The sequence below is a fragment of the Streptopelia decaocto genome, assembly GCF_964273445.1.
Source record: "Streptopelia decaocto genome assembly, chromosome: 11".
Taxonomy (NCBI): Eukaryota; Metazoa; Chordata; class Aves; order Columbiformes; family Columbidae; genus Streptopelia; species Streptopelia decaocto.
The window spans coordinates 11,041,480-11,059,459 of NC_138666.1; the positions used below are offsets into that span (position 1 = coordinate 11,041,480).

At 41.1% G+C, this 17,980-nt stretch overlaps 1 protein-coding gene across 1 annotated transcript in view; it reads left to right on the forward strand.

Moving 5' to 3' along the window:
* Nucleotides 1–17,980, forward strand: part of NUP93 (nucleoporin 93) — a 79,108-nt gene that overhangs the window by 56,595 nt on the left and 4,533 nt on the right. Inside the window, exons 6-21 of the mRNA XM_082062960.1 lie at nt 287–361; nt 2,488–2,577; nt 3,918–4,057; nt 5,928–6,060; nt 6,613–6,770; nt 7,754–7,919; nt 8,719–8,812; nt 9,891–10,082; nt 10,308–10,434; nt 10,547–10,619; nt 10,947–10,991; nt 12,589–12,705; nt 13,953–14,071; nt 15,853–15,970; nt 16,337–16,420; nt 17,187–17,315. Coding sequence (XP_081919086.1) covers nt 287–361; nt 2,488–2,577; nt 3,918–4,057; nt 5,928–6,060; nt 6,613–6,770; nt 7,754–7,919; nt 8,719–8,812; nt 9,891–10,082; nt 10,308–10,434; nt 10,547–10,619; nt 10,947–10,991; nt 12,589–12,705; nt 13,953–14,071; nt 15,853–15,970; nt 16,337–16,420; nt 17,187–17,315 — 1,860 coding nt within the window. The remainder of the gene's footprint in view (nt 1–286; nt 362–2,487; nt 2,578–3,917; nt 4,058–5,927; nt 6,061–6,612; nt 6,771–7,753; nt 7,920–8,718; nt 8,813–9,890; nt 10,083–10,307; nt 10,435–10,546; nt 10,620–10,946; nt 10,992–12,588; nt 12,706–13,952; nt 14,072–15,852; nt 15,971–16,336; nt 16,421–17,186; nt 17,316–17,980) is intronic.

Below are 17,980 nucleotides of genomic sequence, written 5' to 3' on the forward strand. Positions count from 1 at the left end.
AAATTATAAGATGCTATCAAGAGACACTGATGTCCTAATTCTAGAGAGATAATGGCTGTTTTTTGCACTGAATAAGCAGGATTTCTGTCACTTTAGAAGTTTAAGCTAAATTAGGAAGATAATAGGGTATTGCAACGAGATCGTGCATTTTACTCTGTAGAGAGTTCAAAACCCTGTTCTTAGTTCTGTCAGTAACATAGTTATGCTCTTGTTCTTTAGGAGTAGATATGTTGGTAAGATGCATTGAACTGACTTTATACCTTCTTATCTGCTTCTCATTAAACAGCCAAGCTACGTTGGTGATTCGGGCCCTCCGGGTCGCAGCTCTTTGGACAGCGTGGAGATGGCGTATGCCCGGCAGGTGAGCGGGAAGAAAAAACATAGTTAAATGTTGTGTTCTGCGGAAAGAGAGGTGGGGAAAATAGAGATCTGTGAGCATAGCATGTACGATATGGTAGGTAAAACATGAAAACATCTGCCTGGAGTTAAAATGCAATTTGAAAATACAGAAATTTAGCCTGAATTTTAAAAGTGTACTCATCTGTATGCTACAGGATTTTTTTTTGTCAAAAGAAGATCCTGAACACCATATATGACTGTAGGAGTCATTTATGCTCATATAGGAAACAGAACTCTTTCACCTTTCAAAAAAAAGATTTTTAGAAATCTCTGTTAATGTGTAATTGTACGCAAATGAAGACTTTATATTCCCTTTATTCTCACATTGCTTTTCTGGTTTGTGCCTGTAGCAAAAAACATGCTGAAGTCTTAATCCTGATATTTGTCAAATTATATCCGGTTCTAATGGCATTGCTTATGAGAAGCTTTTGTGCATCAGTGATGAATTAATATGTCTGGTAGCATTAGTCTCCCTCTGAAAATTTTCAGGGAAAACTGATAAACCTTTACATAACCAATTTGTTACTTTTGTTATTTGAGATGATCTGTTTACCAGCACTGTTGGAAACAAAATAAAAGAGAAGGACTTGATTTTTCAAAATGGAATATGTGAAAGGATGTGGACAAAGCATTGCCTAATTTGCTCACAATTACTCCTATTGTGTGTACTGGCTCAGTCTTTGCTGAGCCAGATAGCAGTGTGTACATCTGTTTTTCTATGTGCGCGTTCAGTTATGGTAATGATGGAGAAATGAATCACAAAATAAGGTGCATAGTTGTGCTGATAAAGTGTACACTTGATTTACAGGTTATTAATGTACAATAATTTGTCCCATCTCTACTGTAATATTCCTGTATTAAGGATCTTCCTTGTGGCATAATTATATCCATACTCCGGGCTGATGGGATTGCTCCCAATGTTCTGTGTGTCTGGGAAGCCCAACCTCTGCAGCAGTGCTGGTTCCAGGGGCAGCTGCAGGGTTACGGTGTCTTCCCTGCGGGTTGAGGTCAGTTCTTGCCAGGTTTACGGGCTGCGCACGGGCTGCTCACCATGTGTCATGGGAATGTGGCGTTTGTGGCCAGGCTTCTGCTCCCAAAACACTTGGTGCAGTCGCCGTGTGCTCCCGGCAAGGCGCCTGGAGAAGATGGCCTGGCTGAGCTGTCCTTAACGCCACCCTGCTTGCGTGCAAAAATACCCGGGTTTCAGCGCTGGGTCTGTGGCTCCTGTGGATTTCAGGGGACATCTGTGAGTCCTGGAGATCAGGCAGCCCATGCTGTTCCAGTTTACCATCAGCTGCTTCATGGATAGCTCAGACTGTTTCACAGGAACACCCTGAAGTCCACAAATGTGATTTCACCGGTGCTAGATTCTGGTTACAATCCTGAGCTCTGCATTTTGTTTGCATGCTGGGAATGTTGAAGTAGTAACGCATGCAAAAGGGACTTAAAGTATGATGGCATTGCTTTTCTAGCATTGAGAATGATTACGTTCAGATGTAGCTGGAAGGTCTTTGGACTAAGAGTGGAATAAACAATAGTAGAAGCTAAATTAAGACCAAGATTTAAATCAAAATGGGGATGTGTGTGTGTGTATGTATATATGCTTAAGGGAAGGTTTTGAAGGGCCAGGTTTCTGTTCTCATTTCCCTGTGTCAGATTTCCCTGAATACTGCCACAAGCCAGCAAAATCCTGTTTCTTTTATGTCAGCAGGTAGGATGCTGCCATGCAGGGGAATATCACATCAACCCAGTTGTCAGGTCTCTTCTGAATCTTTGTCCTCCAACCATTAGCTGCAGTTAGTCCAACGGGGCATTCAGTGCAGTGCTTTGCCATGCAGAACCCCCCAACAGCGGGATTGCTGCCCGTCTTCAGGCAGACCTGGAGCTTTGGTGTGTTACGGAGAAACGGCTGGTGCTGATGCCCATTCCTCTTGCATTGGATTAAAGCAGCTGATGTGGGAGGGAAGCAGAAGGGACTTGCTGGGGATAATGTTCTTGAAGCCTCGTTCATATTTTGCTGCTGTGGCTGTGGAGTGGGAAAGGGAGTAATGTGTATTGTTAAACTTGCTTATTTTCAATATGTTTCAGATTTATATTTATAATGAGAAGATGGTGAATGGACATCTGCAGCCTAACCTGGTGGACCTTTGCGCTGTTGTTGCAGAGCTGGATGATAAGGTACTGCCAGTGTGTTAACATAAGGAAATGTATTTAATCTGTTTTCAGCTGTGATTAGCAGCCTGCTGACATTGGTGGAAAAATACTGATATTGCCAAAAAAAATTGCATGGCTCCACAAAACACAGAGCAAATACTGGAACCTTCTCTAGTACAGCAGGGCCCACCTGTGGTGAACTTGGTCATGGTGAAAATTTCTTAACACGGTGAGGAAGAAAAGAACCTGGTTTCACTGCAGTGTCCTGTCGTGAGTGATGAGGTGTTGGGGAAAAAAATTGCTTTTCATTTTGAATGGGTTGTGTTTGGGTTTCAAAATGTGGTCTCTTAATATTCTTTGAATGTGTTCAGTTGTAGGTGAAGGGTCTTCAGTCAGCCCCTGCTAGAGTTGAAGTAGGCTCCCTTAGCAAAGCAGAAAACCCATAGGATTGACTTTAAACCAGTGATCTGCCTGCCTTTTTCTAATCTACTCCTTTAATTGCATTGCATTGATCCACCCCAAAAAAACCCAAATGCACAACCCTGGCCATGTTTGAGAAATGGCTTGGAGGAGAATACTGAAGGAGGGTCAAGTAATGAAAAACTTTGCAAGTGGGAGAGCACAAAGCTGTTCAGAAGCTGCGGGGCAAATGCTTCAATCAGATCTGAACTACAGGTGTGCGTTTTGCTTTGAACAGCTCTGCTCATTTTGCTAGGGACAACACGTCGAGTTTCAGTGTTCTTGCTGCTTTGAAGCACTGAGATCAAACACCCACCCTTGCTGAAGCTGACAGTGCTGTTACTTCTCAGTATTTTGCCATTTCAGCAGGGATACCCTGATCCTGTAGACACTGATACGATCTTGTCCTTGTGAGGGAGCAGACCTGGATGGTTTTCAACTTTTTTTTGTATCCAAGTGCTCAGTGTCCTTTAGATATTTCTTATCATAGCTGATTGCACAGCTTTCCAATGGCAGCCAGAGCAGTTGCTTATATGAAAACCTGATGTTGCTGTGCTACTTACTGAGTGGGAAGTATGAACTGGGAATGGGCAAGGAGGCTGTGAACCAAGTACCCAGCCTAGTTTTAGAAATCCTTGTTGATCCTGGGTGACGATTGCAGGTACAATATTTATAGCCATCTTCTTGCACAAGAATTATACAGAGAAGCCTAGGAAATTTGAATTCTGCAGGACAGGAGTGGCTTACTTTCATGGCTGCATCCAGTATCTCCATTACAAATATAAACTGACATTACTCTTGTGTTTTTAATGGTTAAGAAAAGCATAAAACACCATGTAGCTCAAAACAGTGTTGCCGGTTCATCTCTATACTAATCGCAGTTACATGGAATGGCTCGTTTATAGAACATCTCTGAGATGTGGGCCATGGTGAAACAAATGACCGATGTTACCCTGGTTCCTGCTAGCGATGCCTTGAAAGTCCGGACCAACATGGAGGTGCGGATGGAGTTCGTGAGGCAGGCTCTGCGCTACCTGGAACAAAGGTAAGGTGAACGCTCTGGCTAGCACAGTTTATTTTTTTAATAAGTCAGAATGACTTTGTAATGCACACAAACATAATAACAAGTCAGCTGCCTCATGCTGCTCACAGAAGTGTCTGCTGCCTGTCTTTTCTGCAGGGCGTAGAGCAGCCACTTGAGTATAAAACTGTTTTAGTTAAAAACTGTTCCAGTTAAAAAGGCCTTGAATCCATGGGGAGTTTGTTTAGAAGATGCAAAAACCTTTTCTTCTTTCTTTTGTGTTGCCCTTAGAATATTCTTTATCTGTCAGTGATATGTGAAGATTTTTCACTAGTGGAAAGAGATCTATTTCCTCTCTGCAAAAGAAATCCCCTTTTCTCTGTACTCCCGTTCTGATTGCTGATCTCTGTCAGCAGCTGGTGCTGGGAGGAAGCGAGGACAGCACGGGGGACAAATCTGGTGCGATGAGTCAAGTTCTGATCGTGCCATTTCTACACTGAAAGGTTGTTGTAAAAATTGGAAAGGCTGAAGCTGAGACATCTAGCAATGATTTTCAGACTCTGGAAAGTGGTTTACTGTCTGTATCAGCAAGTATCGTGGGCACTTAAGCTCCTTGACCAAGAAAACGCTTGGAGAATCGCAGGCTGTGGAGCAGCCCAAAGCTGGGTGCCTGGGTGGTTGTATTGCATATTCACTGCACACGTGGATGTTGCGCTGCCTCGTAACCGTGGATGTAATGCCCGCAGGCTAGTTCAGCAGTGGAAAGCAAACAGTGTAGTGCTTGGGCATTTGTTACGGGTACAGATCTGCCATCTGAGCAGGGAAATTGCTGCGCTGCGATGCAGCACGCTGGGAAGAGACGTGTTCATCTCCTGGCACGGCCCCTTCTTGGCCCCTGGCTTTGGCTGCCACAGCTCAGCAGCTCTTGTCACCTCGTGCCTGTCTGAGCACAGAGGAACTGACACATTGGGAAGATCGTCTGTTTCTTTGGTCTCAGCAGTGTGCAATGAGCCAGTGACTCTTAACCTCATTTGCCAAATATCCAACTTTTGAATTTTTCAGAGTCCCACTAACTGCTAACTGAAATTAGGAATTGGTTACGTGCAGTTCTTCCCAACCCTCCCAATTGTGGAAATTGGGCCATTCAGGCTTGATTTTATTTAAAAAACAAAACAGAAAAAAAACCCCACACACCAATGTGCTTTGCTTTGTAGCTTTTCATTCTTAACAGGAATTGGCTCATACTGGGCTGTTCGCTTGCCTCCCCAGCCCCTCACACAGACAAAGAGGAGATGTTGTGTTGTTCCCAGCTGTTCTTGCCTTAGTTGCTTTGAAGCAACTGTGATCTTAGAGCCCTGAGGAGCATGTGCTTAACTCAGCCATAGTGTGAGTTATCAAGATGCACTGATGCTTGCCTGTGTTTAGCATAGCCTTTCAGTTTTGTAGTCTGCTGGTGCACGAGTCTGTTGTGTGCTGCAGAGAAAAAAAGAACTTGGTGTAACTTATTGTTGCTATATGTGGTGTTCAACAGTTCTTTTGTGACAGGATTGAGAGTTAAAGCATTAGAAGGGAAAGGCTTTTGGCCAGTTACATAATTGAGTTTAACTTAGTACTAGGAGAACCTGATGAGAGGAACCTCATGATAGAGAATTGAACCCAGAGCCATCCACCACAGGCTCCAAACACGCTTTCTATTGAGACTGCTGAATACAAGGATCTTCCTAAATCATCAGAAGTTTTCCCCTCATTTTGTCGTAATGATAATGTTTGAATATCAAGGTAATTTCCTTTAAACTGCTAATTCAGTTGAATCTGAAAGGCAGTGAATGTTTCTGTAGCAAATATATTTCAGTCTGTTCCCATGGGTTTTTTTTTTGTTTGTGGTGTTTTTCAGTTACAAAAATTACACCTCGGTGACAGTCTTTGGAAACTTGCACCAGGCCCAGCTGGGTGGAGTTCCAGGGACCTACCAACTAGTCCGCAGCTTCTTGAACATCAAACTGCCCGCGCCTGTCCCTGGTCTCCAGGTATGTCCATCACCAGCAACTGAGCTAAAATAATAACACAAATCCGTTTGCTCCAGCACAGCCAGGAAACTACTATGTCCTCCAGTGGTTTTTCTGTTGTTTAAATTGCTTTTAGGGCAGCTGGCTCTTAATCCTTCTCTGGAATTTTTCATTAGGAAAATGGAAGATAGTAGACAAAATTACTTAGAATTCAGAACTAGTCCCAAAGCACGGTGGTGCTCAGTAGTTTGAGTTCTAAATTCTAGAATGTAGGGTCTCTTCTGGTGGTCTTTTTAGAGACCCACAAGCAAGTATTAAAAATATGATGTTTCAAAAAAGCAGTAACAATCTCCCTGTTTTGCGTTTTCTCTTTTCTTACACTTATTGGGAGATTGTGACACCAGTTGTTGTTACCTAAATGTGTAATGTGTTAATCTGCACAACTCCTGCAGAACTTAAACCTCATAACCTCTGGCTTCTGTAACGCAAACAGAATTTTTTACCAGTGATAAAGAAAAATAATTTGAATGTGCTGCTTTTTTAAAAATTAATTATCTGTTATTTTATTTTCAGGATGGTGAGGTGGAAGGCCATCCCGTCTGGGCACTGATTTACTACTGCATGCGCTGCGGGGATTTGACTGCAGCCATGTATGTGGTGAAACGGGCACAGCACCAGCTGGGCGAGTTTAAAACCTGGTTCCAGGAGTACATGCACAGTAAAGACAGAAGGTAATTGGGAACTAGGAAAGATCTTTGTGAGGGGTGGGAATTGCTGTGCGGTAGTGAAATAATCAGTAGCTCGGTAGAAGCTCAGGTCTCTTCTGGTGGCGATGGCTGCCTGGTGGGTATATTACCTACCTAAATTACATATAAGAGGTTTGTATATTTTATATTTTGTGGCTTTGGAGTCTAAAAATCTCCAGAGATAAAGAGTTGTTTAAAAATATGCAAAAATGTACATTTCAAAAATTATACAGTGATGTAGCTTTGCTTTTTTACCATAGGATCTGCGCTGTGTAACGGCAGGATACAGCACACAGGATACCAGATTTAGTCTCCTGTCATGAATCCTGTGTCTTCTTATTTCTCCTGTTGCTTATTTTAGTTGCATTTCCTTTGGGGAATGCTTTTTCCTGCACCTGTTTTTATAAGAATGTGACACAATAAAAGCAAGTAGTGTTTGTTAGAGGCCTTTAGAGGCATTTACTCGCATCTTTCTTGTGCTTATTCTCCTCTTCCTGTTTTGCTGTCGCTTCACAGCGGCCACTGGCCAAACTACTACTTGTGTGGCTGCAAGCAGTTTAGTTACAAATGGTTTAATGAGATACAGTATAATTTGTTTATTTGGTTTTTATTGCAGCTATGAAAAGATTCTCTGCCTACAGATTTGACAAACGGGGTCTTAGTCTAGGAAGATACTTTATTGATTCAATTCTATAAATTCTGTACAAGAGAGTACAAGAAATAAAATTACAAAGAACATTATGACAGTATTTAATGATAAAGATGAAAATGTCTCTCCTGAAAGAGTTCATGGTACAATGACCTGCTCACTTGTTAGTTACTAATCCAAAGAGTTCCAGAGACTTTGTGAGCTCTCTTTTTCTGGAATGATGAAATATCAGACAGACAAAAATAGCTCCTCTACCATTACATTAATGCACCACTAAAAAGGATGTCCTCTGATTTATTTATCTTTTTTTTTTCCTTAGACTATCTCCTGCCACAGAAAATAAACTGCGTCTTCATTACAGACGCGCTCTGAGAAATAATACTGACCCGTACAAAAGGGCTGTTTATTGTATCATTGGCCGCTGTGACATTGCAGATAACCAGAGTGAAGTTGCTGATAAAACAGAAGATTATCTGTGGCTGAAGGTAAGTGTGCATGGCGGGGTGTGGTGGTGTTTGTTTTTATCTTTTTTCAGGAACAGCTCTAAATGGTGTTGCATTTCTGCACAGCTCTGCAAACCTCCCTGCTGCTGGATCTGGTGTTTCACATCAGTGTCACGTGTATGACTTGACCTTGCAGATTGTGAAGTGGGGGAAACCAGAGTCCCAGGGCTGCTCTGTGACCCTCCAAACTATCGGGTGTTAATTTGGGGACATTTGTCTTTTGCAGAAGTGTCACGTTTTTAATTTGACACTGATCTTTGTCAGCTGTTATCACAAGTAGTGTTAGCTTACTACAGTGAGGATCTTTTGAGTTTTCCATTCTGGATGGATTATGGCTGAAATGTTGGTGTCAGTTGGCAGAAGATGATGCTGTCAATGTATCTGTAGTCCAAAGTCCTCATGGTTTTGGTGGGGTCATGATAGATACTGGTCAGTACCCGTTTCTCTCCTTTATCAGAAAGAGGGAGTAGAATGATCTATTTGTTAAGATTGGGTAAAAATAATACTGCTTTCAATAACTGCTTAGTGAGTATTCAAACTCCCAGCATTGGAGTTTGACAACATGGACAGATAGAAAAGGGGTTAAATCTGCGTGGATTTCTGCTGTGTTAGAGTTCTTTGCTTCCCGGCAATGGCTGGACCTGATACTGTGATTAGAAGTAGTTTCTAGTCAGTCAAATCTTAGGAGGGGCTTCAAATGAAGTAAATATCTTGTGAGTGCATCCCTTGTGCAAGGTGAAGTTGAAATATCTACGCTGCTTTTTTTGGATGTGTTTTTTAGCTGAACCAAGTGTGTTTTGATGACAATGGTGCAAGTTCTCCACAAGACCGACTGACATTATCACAGTTCCAGAAGCAGCTGCTAGAAGACTATGGTAAGAAACCACAAAGAAATATGTTACTGGGGCTCTGCTTTTCTGCTTAGGACACTTTCCAGTTGTTGTTATGAAAACCTCAGACTGCACTTAGAACCCTGTAGCTCTTCGCTCTAGTGACAGGCACCCTCAGTGTGTTTGTGGGCAGCATGTTTTACCAGAGTAATGGCAGATTTCAGTAAATCACGATGAATTAATCCTGTGTGTTCACAGCAATCCAGAGAGTGAATGTTCATCTGTGAACAACACTGCTGCTATTTATACTTTATCTATCCTAAATTAGGAATTGCTTTCTCTTGTCATAAATATGCTCAGGTCTTTTGTCAAACCTTCCAACTTTTAGAATATGGAACAGAAAAGCAATCGTTACCTATTGTAGGCATGTATATCCAAGGCTTTTCTCTGTGTGCATCCATAGTTCATTGTTTCTCTTAAATTACTATTTCAAGCAATTTTCTGGGGACCCAAATCACAGTTCCTTCCACTTCAGAAATTTTTAGGAACATCCACAGCCCAAGAGTTTACCTTTTCTTGTAATCATCTAGTCAATCAAAATTTGGCTTCTCAGACTATTCAAAACATACAGAATTTGATTCTCCGCAGTCTTCTAGATTGTAACATCACTCACACCCAGATAAAAATGTGTGGAAAGGACACACAATAAGCCATCGTTGGTATCACTGAAAAAGAAAATCCAGGGGTTTAACATTATTTGTACCAGTTGGCATATGTATAAATGAAGACAAAAAGTTGTGGTCTTTAGAGAATGTATGTCAGTCTATCAAGGATGACACTTTTTTGTCTGAAAAGAAGGAACTTTTTTGAGTAACTTTATTCTCTTTCACTTCCTCAATGTGTCTTTATGCTGTGGTCTTTCGTGATACGTTTGCAGAGGAGCAGTTACAGATAAGCCACTGATGTGTGAATGGTTATTTAGTTTTGTCTGGTGTGTTTTTTTTCTGTTGGTACTGAGTAAACAACAGTGATGCACTGTGACAGGAGACATCCACTGTCCGTGATCTCTGATTGCAGAATCATTTCCTCTTGCATTCTATGTTGTGATTTTTTTTTTTTTCAGGTGAATCACATTTTGCAGTGAACCAACAGCCTTTCCTCTACTTCCAAGTATTGTTCTTGACAGCACAGTTTGAAGCTGCAATTGCTTTTCTCTTCCGGACAGAGCGCTTGCGTTGTCATGCTGTTCATGTTGCATTGGTCCTGTTTGAGTTAAAATTGCTCCTGAAATCTTCTGGGCAGAGTGCACAGCTGTGTAAGTCCCACACATTTAATTTACTATAAAGGAGTATTTTCTGAGCCCTTAGGGTATCCTGCAGGTCTATGTAACTGATCAAACAGCATTTATCAGAACAATCTCCTAAAAGTTAATTGATTTAGTTGTGTTAGAGCTCTGGATCATGGCTCTAATTTGAAATTAAGACCAGAGCAACGTTTCCCAGCATTAGGTTCTCTGACAGTGTTGTTTCTGACATTGCAGTAAGCCATGAGGCAGGTGACCCTCCTGGCATCAGGCGTCTAAATTTTGTGCGACTTTTGATGCTTTACACCCGTAAGTTTGAATCAACGGATCCAAGGGAAGCTCTGCAGTATTTCTACTTCCTCAGGTAGGAGCTAATATATGTCTCTAAATCTTTTCCTAGTTATTCCTGCTGAATTATTCTTTTCTGGGAAGTCCTCAGAAACAGGAGTACCTGGCCTCTTCCTTTTCTTTTGTAGGAATGAGAAGGACAGCCAAGGAGAGAATATGTTCTTGCGTTGTGTTAGTGAACTAGTAATTGAAAGCAGAGAGGTATGTTTGGCCGCGTTTCACCTTCCTCACTTAAACTGAAATTCATTTCTTCATTGTAATCGATATTTGGCATGGCAGTCTTGAAAAGTTGTTTATTCCTTCTGCCTGATGCAGACCTAGGTGATGGGAGATCTCACAAAGACAAATGTTTAACATATTTAATCGCGTCTTTTTGTCTGTTATTTATATATAAATGATTTTGACATCGATCACTGTTTTTCATTCATACATGACTGCATCTTTGTACTTAGTAAATATGTTGTGAAATATGTGAAATTCATCTGTTTTTGTTTCCTTTTTTCTTACTTTACGTCTCTGTGGATATAGTTTGATATGATTCTTGGAAAGCTGGAAAATGATGGTAGTAGGAAGGTGAGTTGACAATTTATGTTTATATTTTACATAAAAAGTACAAACCACGTGTGATTTCCCAAATAGTAATGAAGCACTCTCGCTTTTCTTCATTTTTCACCAGCCAAATTATTACTGTGTTTGAATACATACAAATTCTCCAAGTGTGAGGTCCTTTTACAGAATTACCTATGACCTGCCCTAAACCGCAGGGCAAACTGTCCCTGTAGACAGCCGATGTAACTAGAGCAACAAATGGCATCGGGTAACTTCAGTGAGGTCAGAATTGCATCTTTACAGCAGGAAATGAAATTCAGTACACAATAGTAAAAAACAATTAGTAAAAATTGCTTCCTTGTAAGTGGTTGCGACATTGTCCTGTTAACTGAGGTGTGTGTGTGGAAACCATCTACATGACGTTACCCGCATTCACCTCAGAGGATAAATGTATCGCAACTCATTAAAAGTTCTTGTAATTAAGAGAGCAAGGGCTAACAGAGCGCAGGCATAGCCACAACTGGGCTGTCCTCTCCATATGGATGAGGGTAAGTATTGGATCAAAGATCAGCCATTTTTAGTTGTGGTGGATCTTGCTTGTGCTGTAAAAGCAGTAATCTAAAACTAAAATGTAAGCTTACACAGCCAGAAGAAAAAGGAAACCTAAAGGTCTCACCTGAAACGAGGAGTGTGCATGCAAATTATTAACATTTTAGGTAATCAATGAAGTTTTTCTGTTCACTGTGACAACTTCGACAGCTTTCTGTGTAAAGCAGACTCTAGAATCATTTAAATCTTAACTTTAAGATTAGGGCTCATGCTGCAACCATCGCTATTATCAAACAAATAAGTGATTTCTGGCAGGGATTTTCTTTTAGATGTTTTTGTTCTGTCAGCTTAAAAGCAGTGAAATTGCACACACAAGAGCAAGGAACTCTAATATTTTATTTTACAGTTCTTAGACAGTTTTTTAGATTATATCATTAGTGATGAATCCTTTTTTCTTGACTTTGATTTCTTTTAAATATAACTGTATTCTTTTTCTTTGCTGAATTCTGGTTTCATACCAATCTTAGTTTTAAAATCAGTTCTTCTAGATTACATAGTTTTGTTTTTACATCTTCAACTACAGTAAAATCCTTTCCAGATATCCTTGACTCTTTCCTCTCTTTTATTCTACTTGTGTTTATTGTTTCTCTTAAAATTCATGTCACCCTTTCATTATCCCAGTGAGATTCCACTTGCAACCTGTCATGCCAATGTACACAAACAGCATCCCTGGAGACCCTTGCACAGTATATGCTGAAGTCTTTTGTGTTTTCTTCTGCTCTGTAATGTGTCATCAACAAATTAAAATAATTTAGAATTTGACCTGTTATCTGGGTCATTTTGAATGAATTAGAAACTGCAGATGTCTCAATGCTGCCACTGTTTTGGAGCAAGTCTCTCTCACAAGAGCGCTATTTTTAACGTGTCCTTTTTGCATGTTCCCATGGTAATGTACAGGCCATTCTAATCATAATCCAACATGTAAAATATTCATCGCCTTGACAGAATATTCAGGAGTTTTTAAGCATTCCGATTTCTCTTTTCTCCTTTTGTTTTTGTCTCACCTCTTTAGCCTGGAGTGATAGACAAATTTACAAGTGACACAAAACTCATTATTAACAAAGTGGCATCTGCAGCAGAAAATAAAGGATTGTTTGAAGAAGCTGCAAAACTCTACGACCTTGCAAAGGTAAATATCTTCTTGGTACCGCCTTAAATATGTACCTGGTTCACCATTTTTTTTCCCCAAACATTCTTCCTGTGTTTAGGAGGTTAAATTTATTCTCAGAGATTGAATTGTCCTTATTCAAGGAAGTTATGTCTGCCGCTGTTAAAGCAGAGCCATTGGGTATGTGTAGAGGGGTTTCAGTGAGCAAACAAAGATGTGTTAGGAAAGTACCTTTTCCCCAGGTTTCCCACAGCAGGGACTCAGGTGTGGATTCCAGAAATTCTTCTAAAATAAATATTTTTTTCTCAAAGTACAGCACAGAGCAGCACGAGGTTGGCTCCTCTTAAAGAGGGACGCTCAGCAGAAAAAAACTTGGACAATTATACCTTCGCAATCCAACCCCCACCCCCCCACACGTCACGCTGTGCCAATTGCAAAATTAAGAGGCTGGAGTCTCCCCGTTCTTTGTTGGATCTGTACATTTTCCTCAGGCAGGCTGTCAATTGAAGTTCAGACCTTCAGCTGCTATTTCGTACCTACAGCTGGAGAAAATTTTTTGGGAACAGCAGAAACATTCTTCTGTTAGACACCGTTCTGTTCCTTTACTTATCTCCAGGGATGCAGCTCCCCTTATCTTCTAGCTTGGAGACTGAGGTGATTTTTTTCTTAACAAAGCAGAGAGTTCAAAGGTTCCCAGCTTGCAGAAGTTATGCTAAGCGAATTCTATATAAGCAATTTTTAACCATGTTCTGTAAGAAGCAGTATACCCAATAATCAATAAGCTAAGGCAGTCTATTCCCTAGCAGATGGATTGCACTCCATTCTGATGTAAAACATCCTGGTTCTTGATCAATGGGATCTTTTGAAGAGGTTGTGGTTTTATTCTGGCTGTTTGCGATGGTAGTCAAACCATCACACTAGTGAAGTTATTTACCCAGAGTGTGCCCTTTCAGCTTCATAGATGTTGAATTCAAGTTTCAAATAGCTGGGCTCTATAGTGAATACTCTTGTTTCCTTTTGAAACGTATTTGAAATAAAAGTAGGTAGAGCCATAGCCACTGTTTTAGAGGAAAATTATGGGAAAATACTTCTTCACATGAAGCTTTACATTGCTGACAGCTAATATGATCTTGGTTCTGTGTGGGAGGGAGGCATCTCTGAGCTTGCACTAGGCACCACTGCATGAGACCTCTCTGCTTTTTAAATGAGTTTAAAGCACCGAGTCCCATCATGCTTCTCTTACTTGGGTGTAACTTTAATATCAACAGAACCCCGACAAAGTTTTAGAACTGATGAACAAGCTCCTCAGTCCCGTCGTTCCCCAGATCAGCACTCCCCAGTCGAACAAAGAGCGATTGAAGAACATGGCCCATGCCATTGCGGAGAGGTAAGACTGAAACCAGGAGGGTAATCTTTAGGGGCAGGTCAGGTAAATTTGGCAAGAAGCTTTACCTGTAGGTAAACCAGGAAAAGGGAATTCCAGGATTGCCAACTGGAGACAGACTATCAAGGAGCAATAAATATAATTAATTGTATGTTTTAGGTGATTTTTAAAGCAAGATATCATCATAGTTGCAGATTCATTGCACGCAATTGAAATAGTATGGAGAGCGAGCTACAAAACCAGTAATTCTGAGTTGTAACAGTAGAGTGGCAAGTTTAGTAACTGTCTGAAAACTGTATTTCCCTGCTGCTTAAATAAAAGCTGAAAAGGGAACATTTAAGCTGAGGTGTGTACAGGGCTGTTGTAACCGGTGGACCTCATTTCTGCAGCCTGTTACTTTAGGAAAGTGCCATGTGGTGTTTAGAAAAGAGACAGAAATGGAAGGGATCAAGCAATGTCACCTGCAGTATTGGTGTGCTAATTAGGATACATGTTTGGGAGACATCAGTGCTCAAGATTCATTACCAGCTGCAAGTTAGGAATAACCTGCTTCTGAAAGGCTATAATTGCAAAATAGCTTTGGGAATTTATTTTTAATCATCATCTTTTGATGCATCTTGTCACAGCAACTTCTGTGGACAGTTCCTCTATTTTACCAGAGCAAAACGTAGATACCTGTGAGAAATATCTTACTACTTTTCCTTAACCTTTCTGCTGGGGAAAGAATATAAATAAATGAAGCACGCTTGCTGGCACTTTGAAATTGTGAAGACAAATACAGAAATGTATTGATTTTGGTCAGAGGCCTTTGCCTTTCTTCTTTTTGACAAGTGGCGTTTGCCAGTGGCTCCTTCAGTCAGCCTTCCCTTCAGTGAGTGAGGCTGCACACCGAGTGAAAATTGGTGCTGCATTGACTTAGTGAGAAACTCATTTGGTAGCAGACATTAAGGAGAATTAAACCCGTGTCTTGAGTTGAAGCTTCAGCAAAGGCCATAATGGGCTTTGTTTCGCTGCTTGCTTTGATCTGTGTGAGTGCGCTAACTATTTCTGTTCAATAACCCCACTTTACAGCTGCGGACCTTCATGATTGTGAAGCCAAAGCAGTTCTGATTAGCTCATCTTCTTTCCAATTATATGTAATATCGGGCTTTGCTTCCCGTACTGCACTGCAGCCAGGACTGGGGGATGCAGGCAACGCAGCCTCTGCGCCTTTTCTCTTGGGTATCTGGCTTCCCCCGCTGCAGCAGCACGATGGGGAACACGCACTTGACCACACTGACCGTGACCTTGAGGAAGGAGCTCCTTTCTGCCCTCATGCTGTTAGGAGTGTGAGCAGACAGTCCTTTGGTTCATCTACAAGCAAGTGTAGCCAGAATGAGCACACAGAAGCATCTAATCCATTTTTAAGTCTTAACTTCTTGCCTGGAGCAAGCAGTTGTGCTGGAGAATTGTCTGCTGTAAACCAGCGTGTTAAACATGCTCATACAGCACTTGCCTTGCAGGTCTATGGTTCCTGTCACTGTTTTCCCCGTGAATAAGGGAAGTGTAAACATTTGAAAGGAAACAAATGCTGGATTTGATGAAAGACTAAAAGCGAATAAAAGTATTTTTTTCAAAGCTACAACCCATGAAAATTCTGCCTCCTGGTGAAGGAAAATTAAAGCTGTCCTTTGTTAAATGCCTTCTGCCCTTGTACGTGATGTTTCCGCTTCCAAGAATTGCACGTGCATGTTTATAAATGGTTGCCGTTTTGCACAATAAAATTGTAAACCAATTTCTTTCAGGTACAAAGCTCAGGGAATAAGTGCAAAGAAATCCGTTGACTCCACGTTCTACCTTCTGCTAGACTTAATCACTTTTTTTGATGAATATCACGCTGGTCACGTTGACAGGGCCTTTGATGTAAGTTGCAAGAGTTCTGTTTGAAGTGCAGCCTTCCTAATGCCCTTGAAAGCCCAGGATGTCTCACATCACTTAAAACAAAAAATTATATTTAATGAGTTAGAAGACGCTACGGTGCTATAGGAATTTAAAACTGTATTTCTTTCCTGCTGCTTGATAATCAGGAAGATCTTTCTGGAGCTATTTTGTAATCATTGTACAAAATATTCCTGCTACTCAACAAAGTGAGGAGATAAGCCAGTAAATAACAATGAAATTATTTCTCTTAATCTGGAGCATTTCATTAATGCTTCAAAAAAGTATTTTATTAGCATACATACATAGAACATTTATTACCTACCCTGATTCCTGCTTTTCTTTTTGAAGATTATTCAACGCATAAAGCTTGTACCTCTTAGCCAAGATTGCGTGGAGGAGAGAGTTGCTGCCTTCCGGAACTTCAGTGATGAAGTAAGTAATGGCTCTTGGTTTTAGCTTCCAAAAGCCTTTTGCTTTGTTAAAAGGATTTGAAAACCTTGTGATCTCATCATTCTTATTCTTTAACAAGGAAATAGGATGTAATTGTTTGGTTGGTAGACTCTCAGCTTGCAACTTTTTCTCCTTAGTGTTGCTCTTTGGAGCACTAGAATTCCCTGCCCAGAAATCTTGTCTCTGCTTTGCATCTGCAGTTCTGATTTTTTCTGAACCTACTGAGTCTGATTCAAGGATTTTGAGTATTGAGAACTTTCAACTGTGCTGCTGACTTAGTTCTTCTGTGCTTTAGGTGGTCATTTGTATGGTCTTGTGTTTCTTTCACTCTAATTAGAGAAGCTTATGAATTTAGCAATTAGATTCTGCATATGAAGCATAATGGAAGTCTATTATTGCTCTTGAACTGTTTTAACTGGAGGATAATGCTTCTCTCTCCAACGGTGTTTCTGTCTGTTTGGATGCTTTGGAGTTTTGTTGATATCCAGATGTTTTGGGTTTTATCTGAACTGCCGTTGTAAAATATGAAGGTGTAGCCATTATGCATGTCTGTCCCAAAGCTCTGGGCAATATTTTTTTGCCAAATGGTGCAGTCATGGTAGGGGTAACCCTTACATTTGTGACCATTATATGAGTAAATATCAACCAGAGCTATCATTATGTGGTTTTCTGGTGTTGAATAGCGAGGGTACTGATTCTGTCAACATGGTCGCCATTGCAATATGTCTTTTTCCCTGTCTTTGTGTAGATCAGGCACAATTTATCCGAAGTCCTGCTTGCAACCATGAATATTTTATTCACCCAGTATAAGAGGATGAAAGGCACAAGCCCGGCCACTCCTGCCAGACCCCAGCGGGTAATGGAAGACAGAGATTCGGTAAGGTTACAGTCCCCACTGTCTGACAAGTTTTCTTTTTCCCTGATTTCAAGGGATTGGGATTTAAGTGACTGTGAATCTCTAATGGTCTTTGCTTTTGACTGGCTTGCTCAGTTACTTTAAGTCCTGATACTGGTCCCTCATAACTTCAGCTTTGTGTAAAGAAAGGATATTGTTCTAAATGGCATTGAGCTAATTAAGATATATTGCATCCTATATCCACCTCCTAGCAAGAGAAAACAAGTGTTCAGTTTGATTCTTGGTGCGATCTTAACTAACCAGCAGCTGTGGCCAGCGCAGTGTCTGTAGGATGGTTGGCATTGCTGCATTGACAACTGAGCTGTTTTTCAAGAACCTCATTTCAACTCTTTTCACTTGAGCTAGTGCCCTGTTTATGCAAATCTGATTTCTGGCAGAAAAGGCCTTCCTTGACTCCTCCTTGGCTCACATCCATAGTGACGTGGGCTGACATTTTCAGAGTGTCCTTGGGTGACACACCAAGTTGTCGAGTGCTTTGAGGTGGCGAAGGGCTGTAGCAGTTTGTTGTTGAGCGGCAGTGCTGGGGCTGCCCTGTGTTCGTGGGCTGACACTGGGGGGTTGGCTGCACACCTGGGGTTGGTACTGAAGTGTTTCCCCCCCTCAGCTGATGGGAGCTCACACCTGCA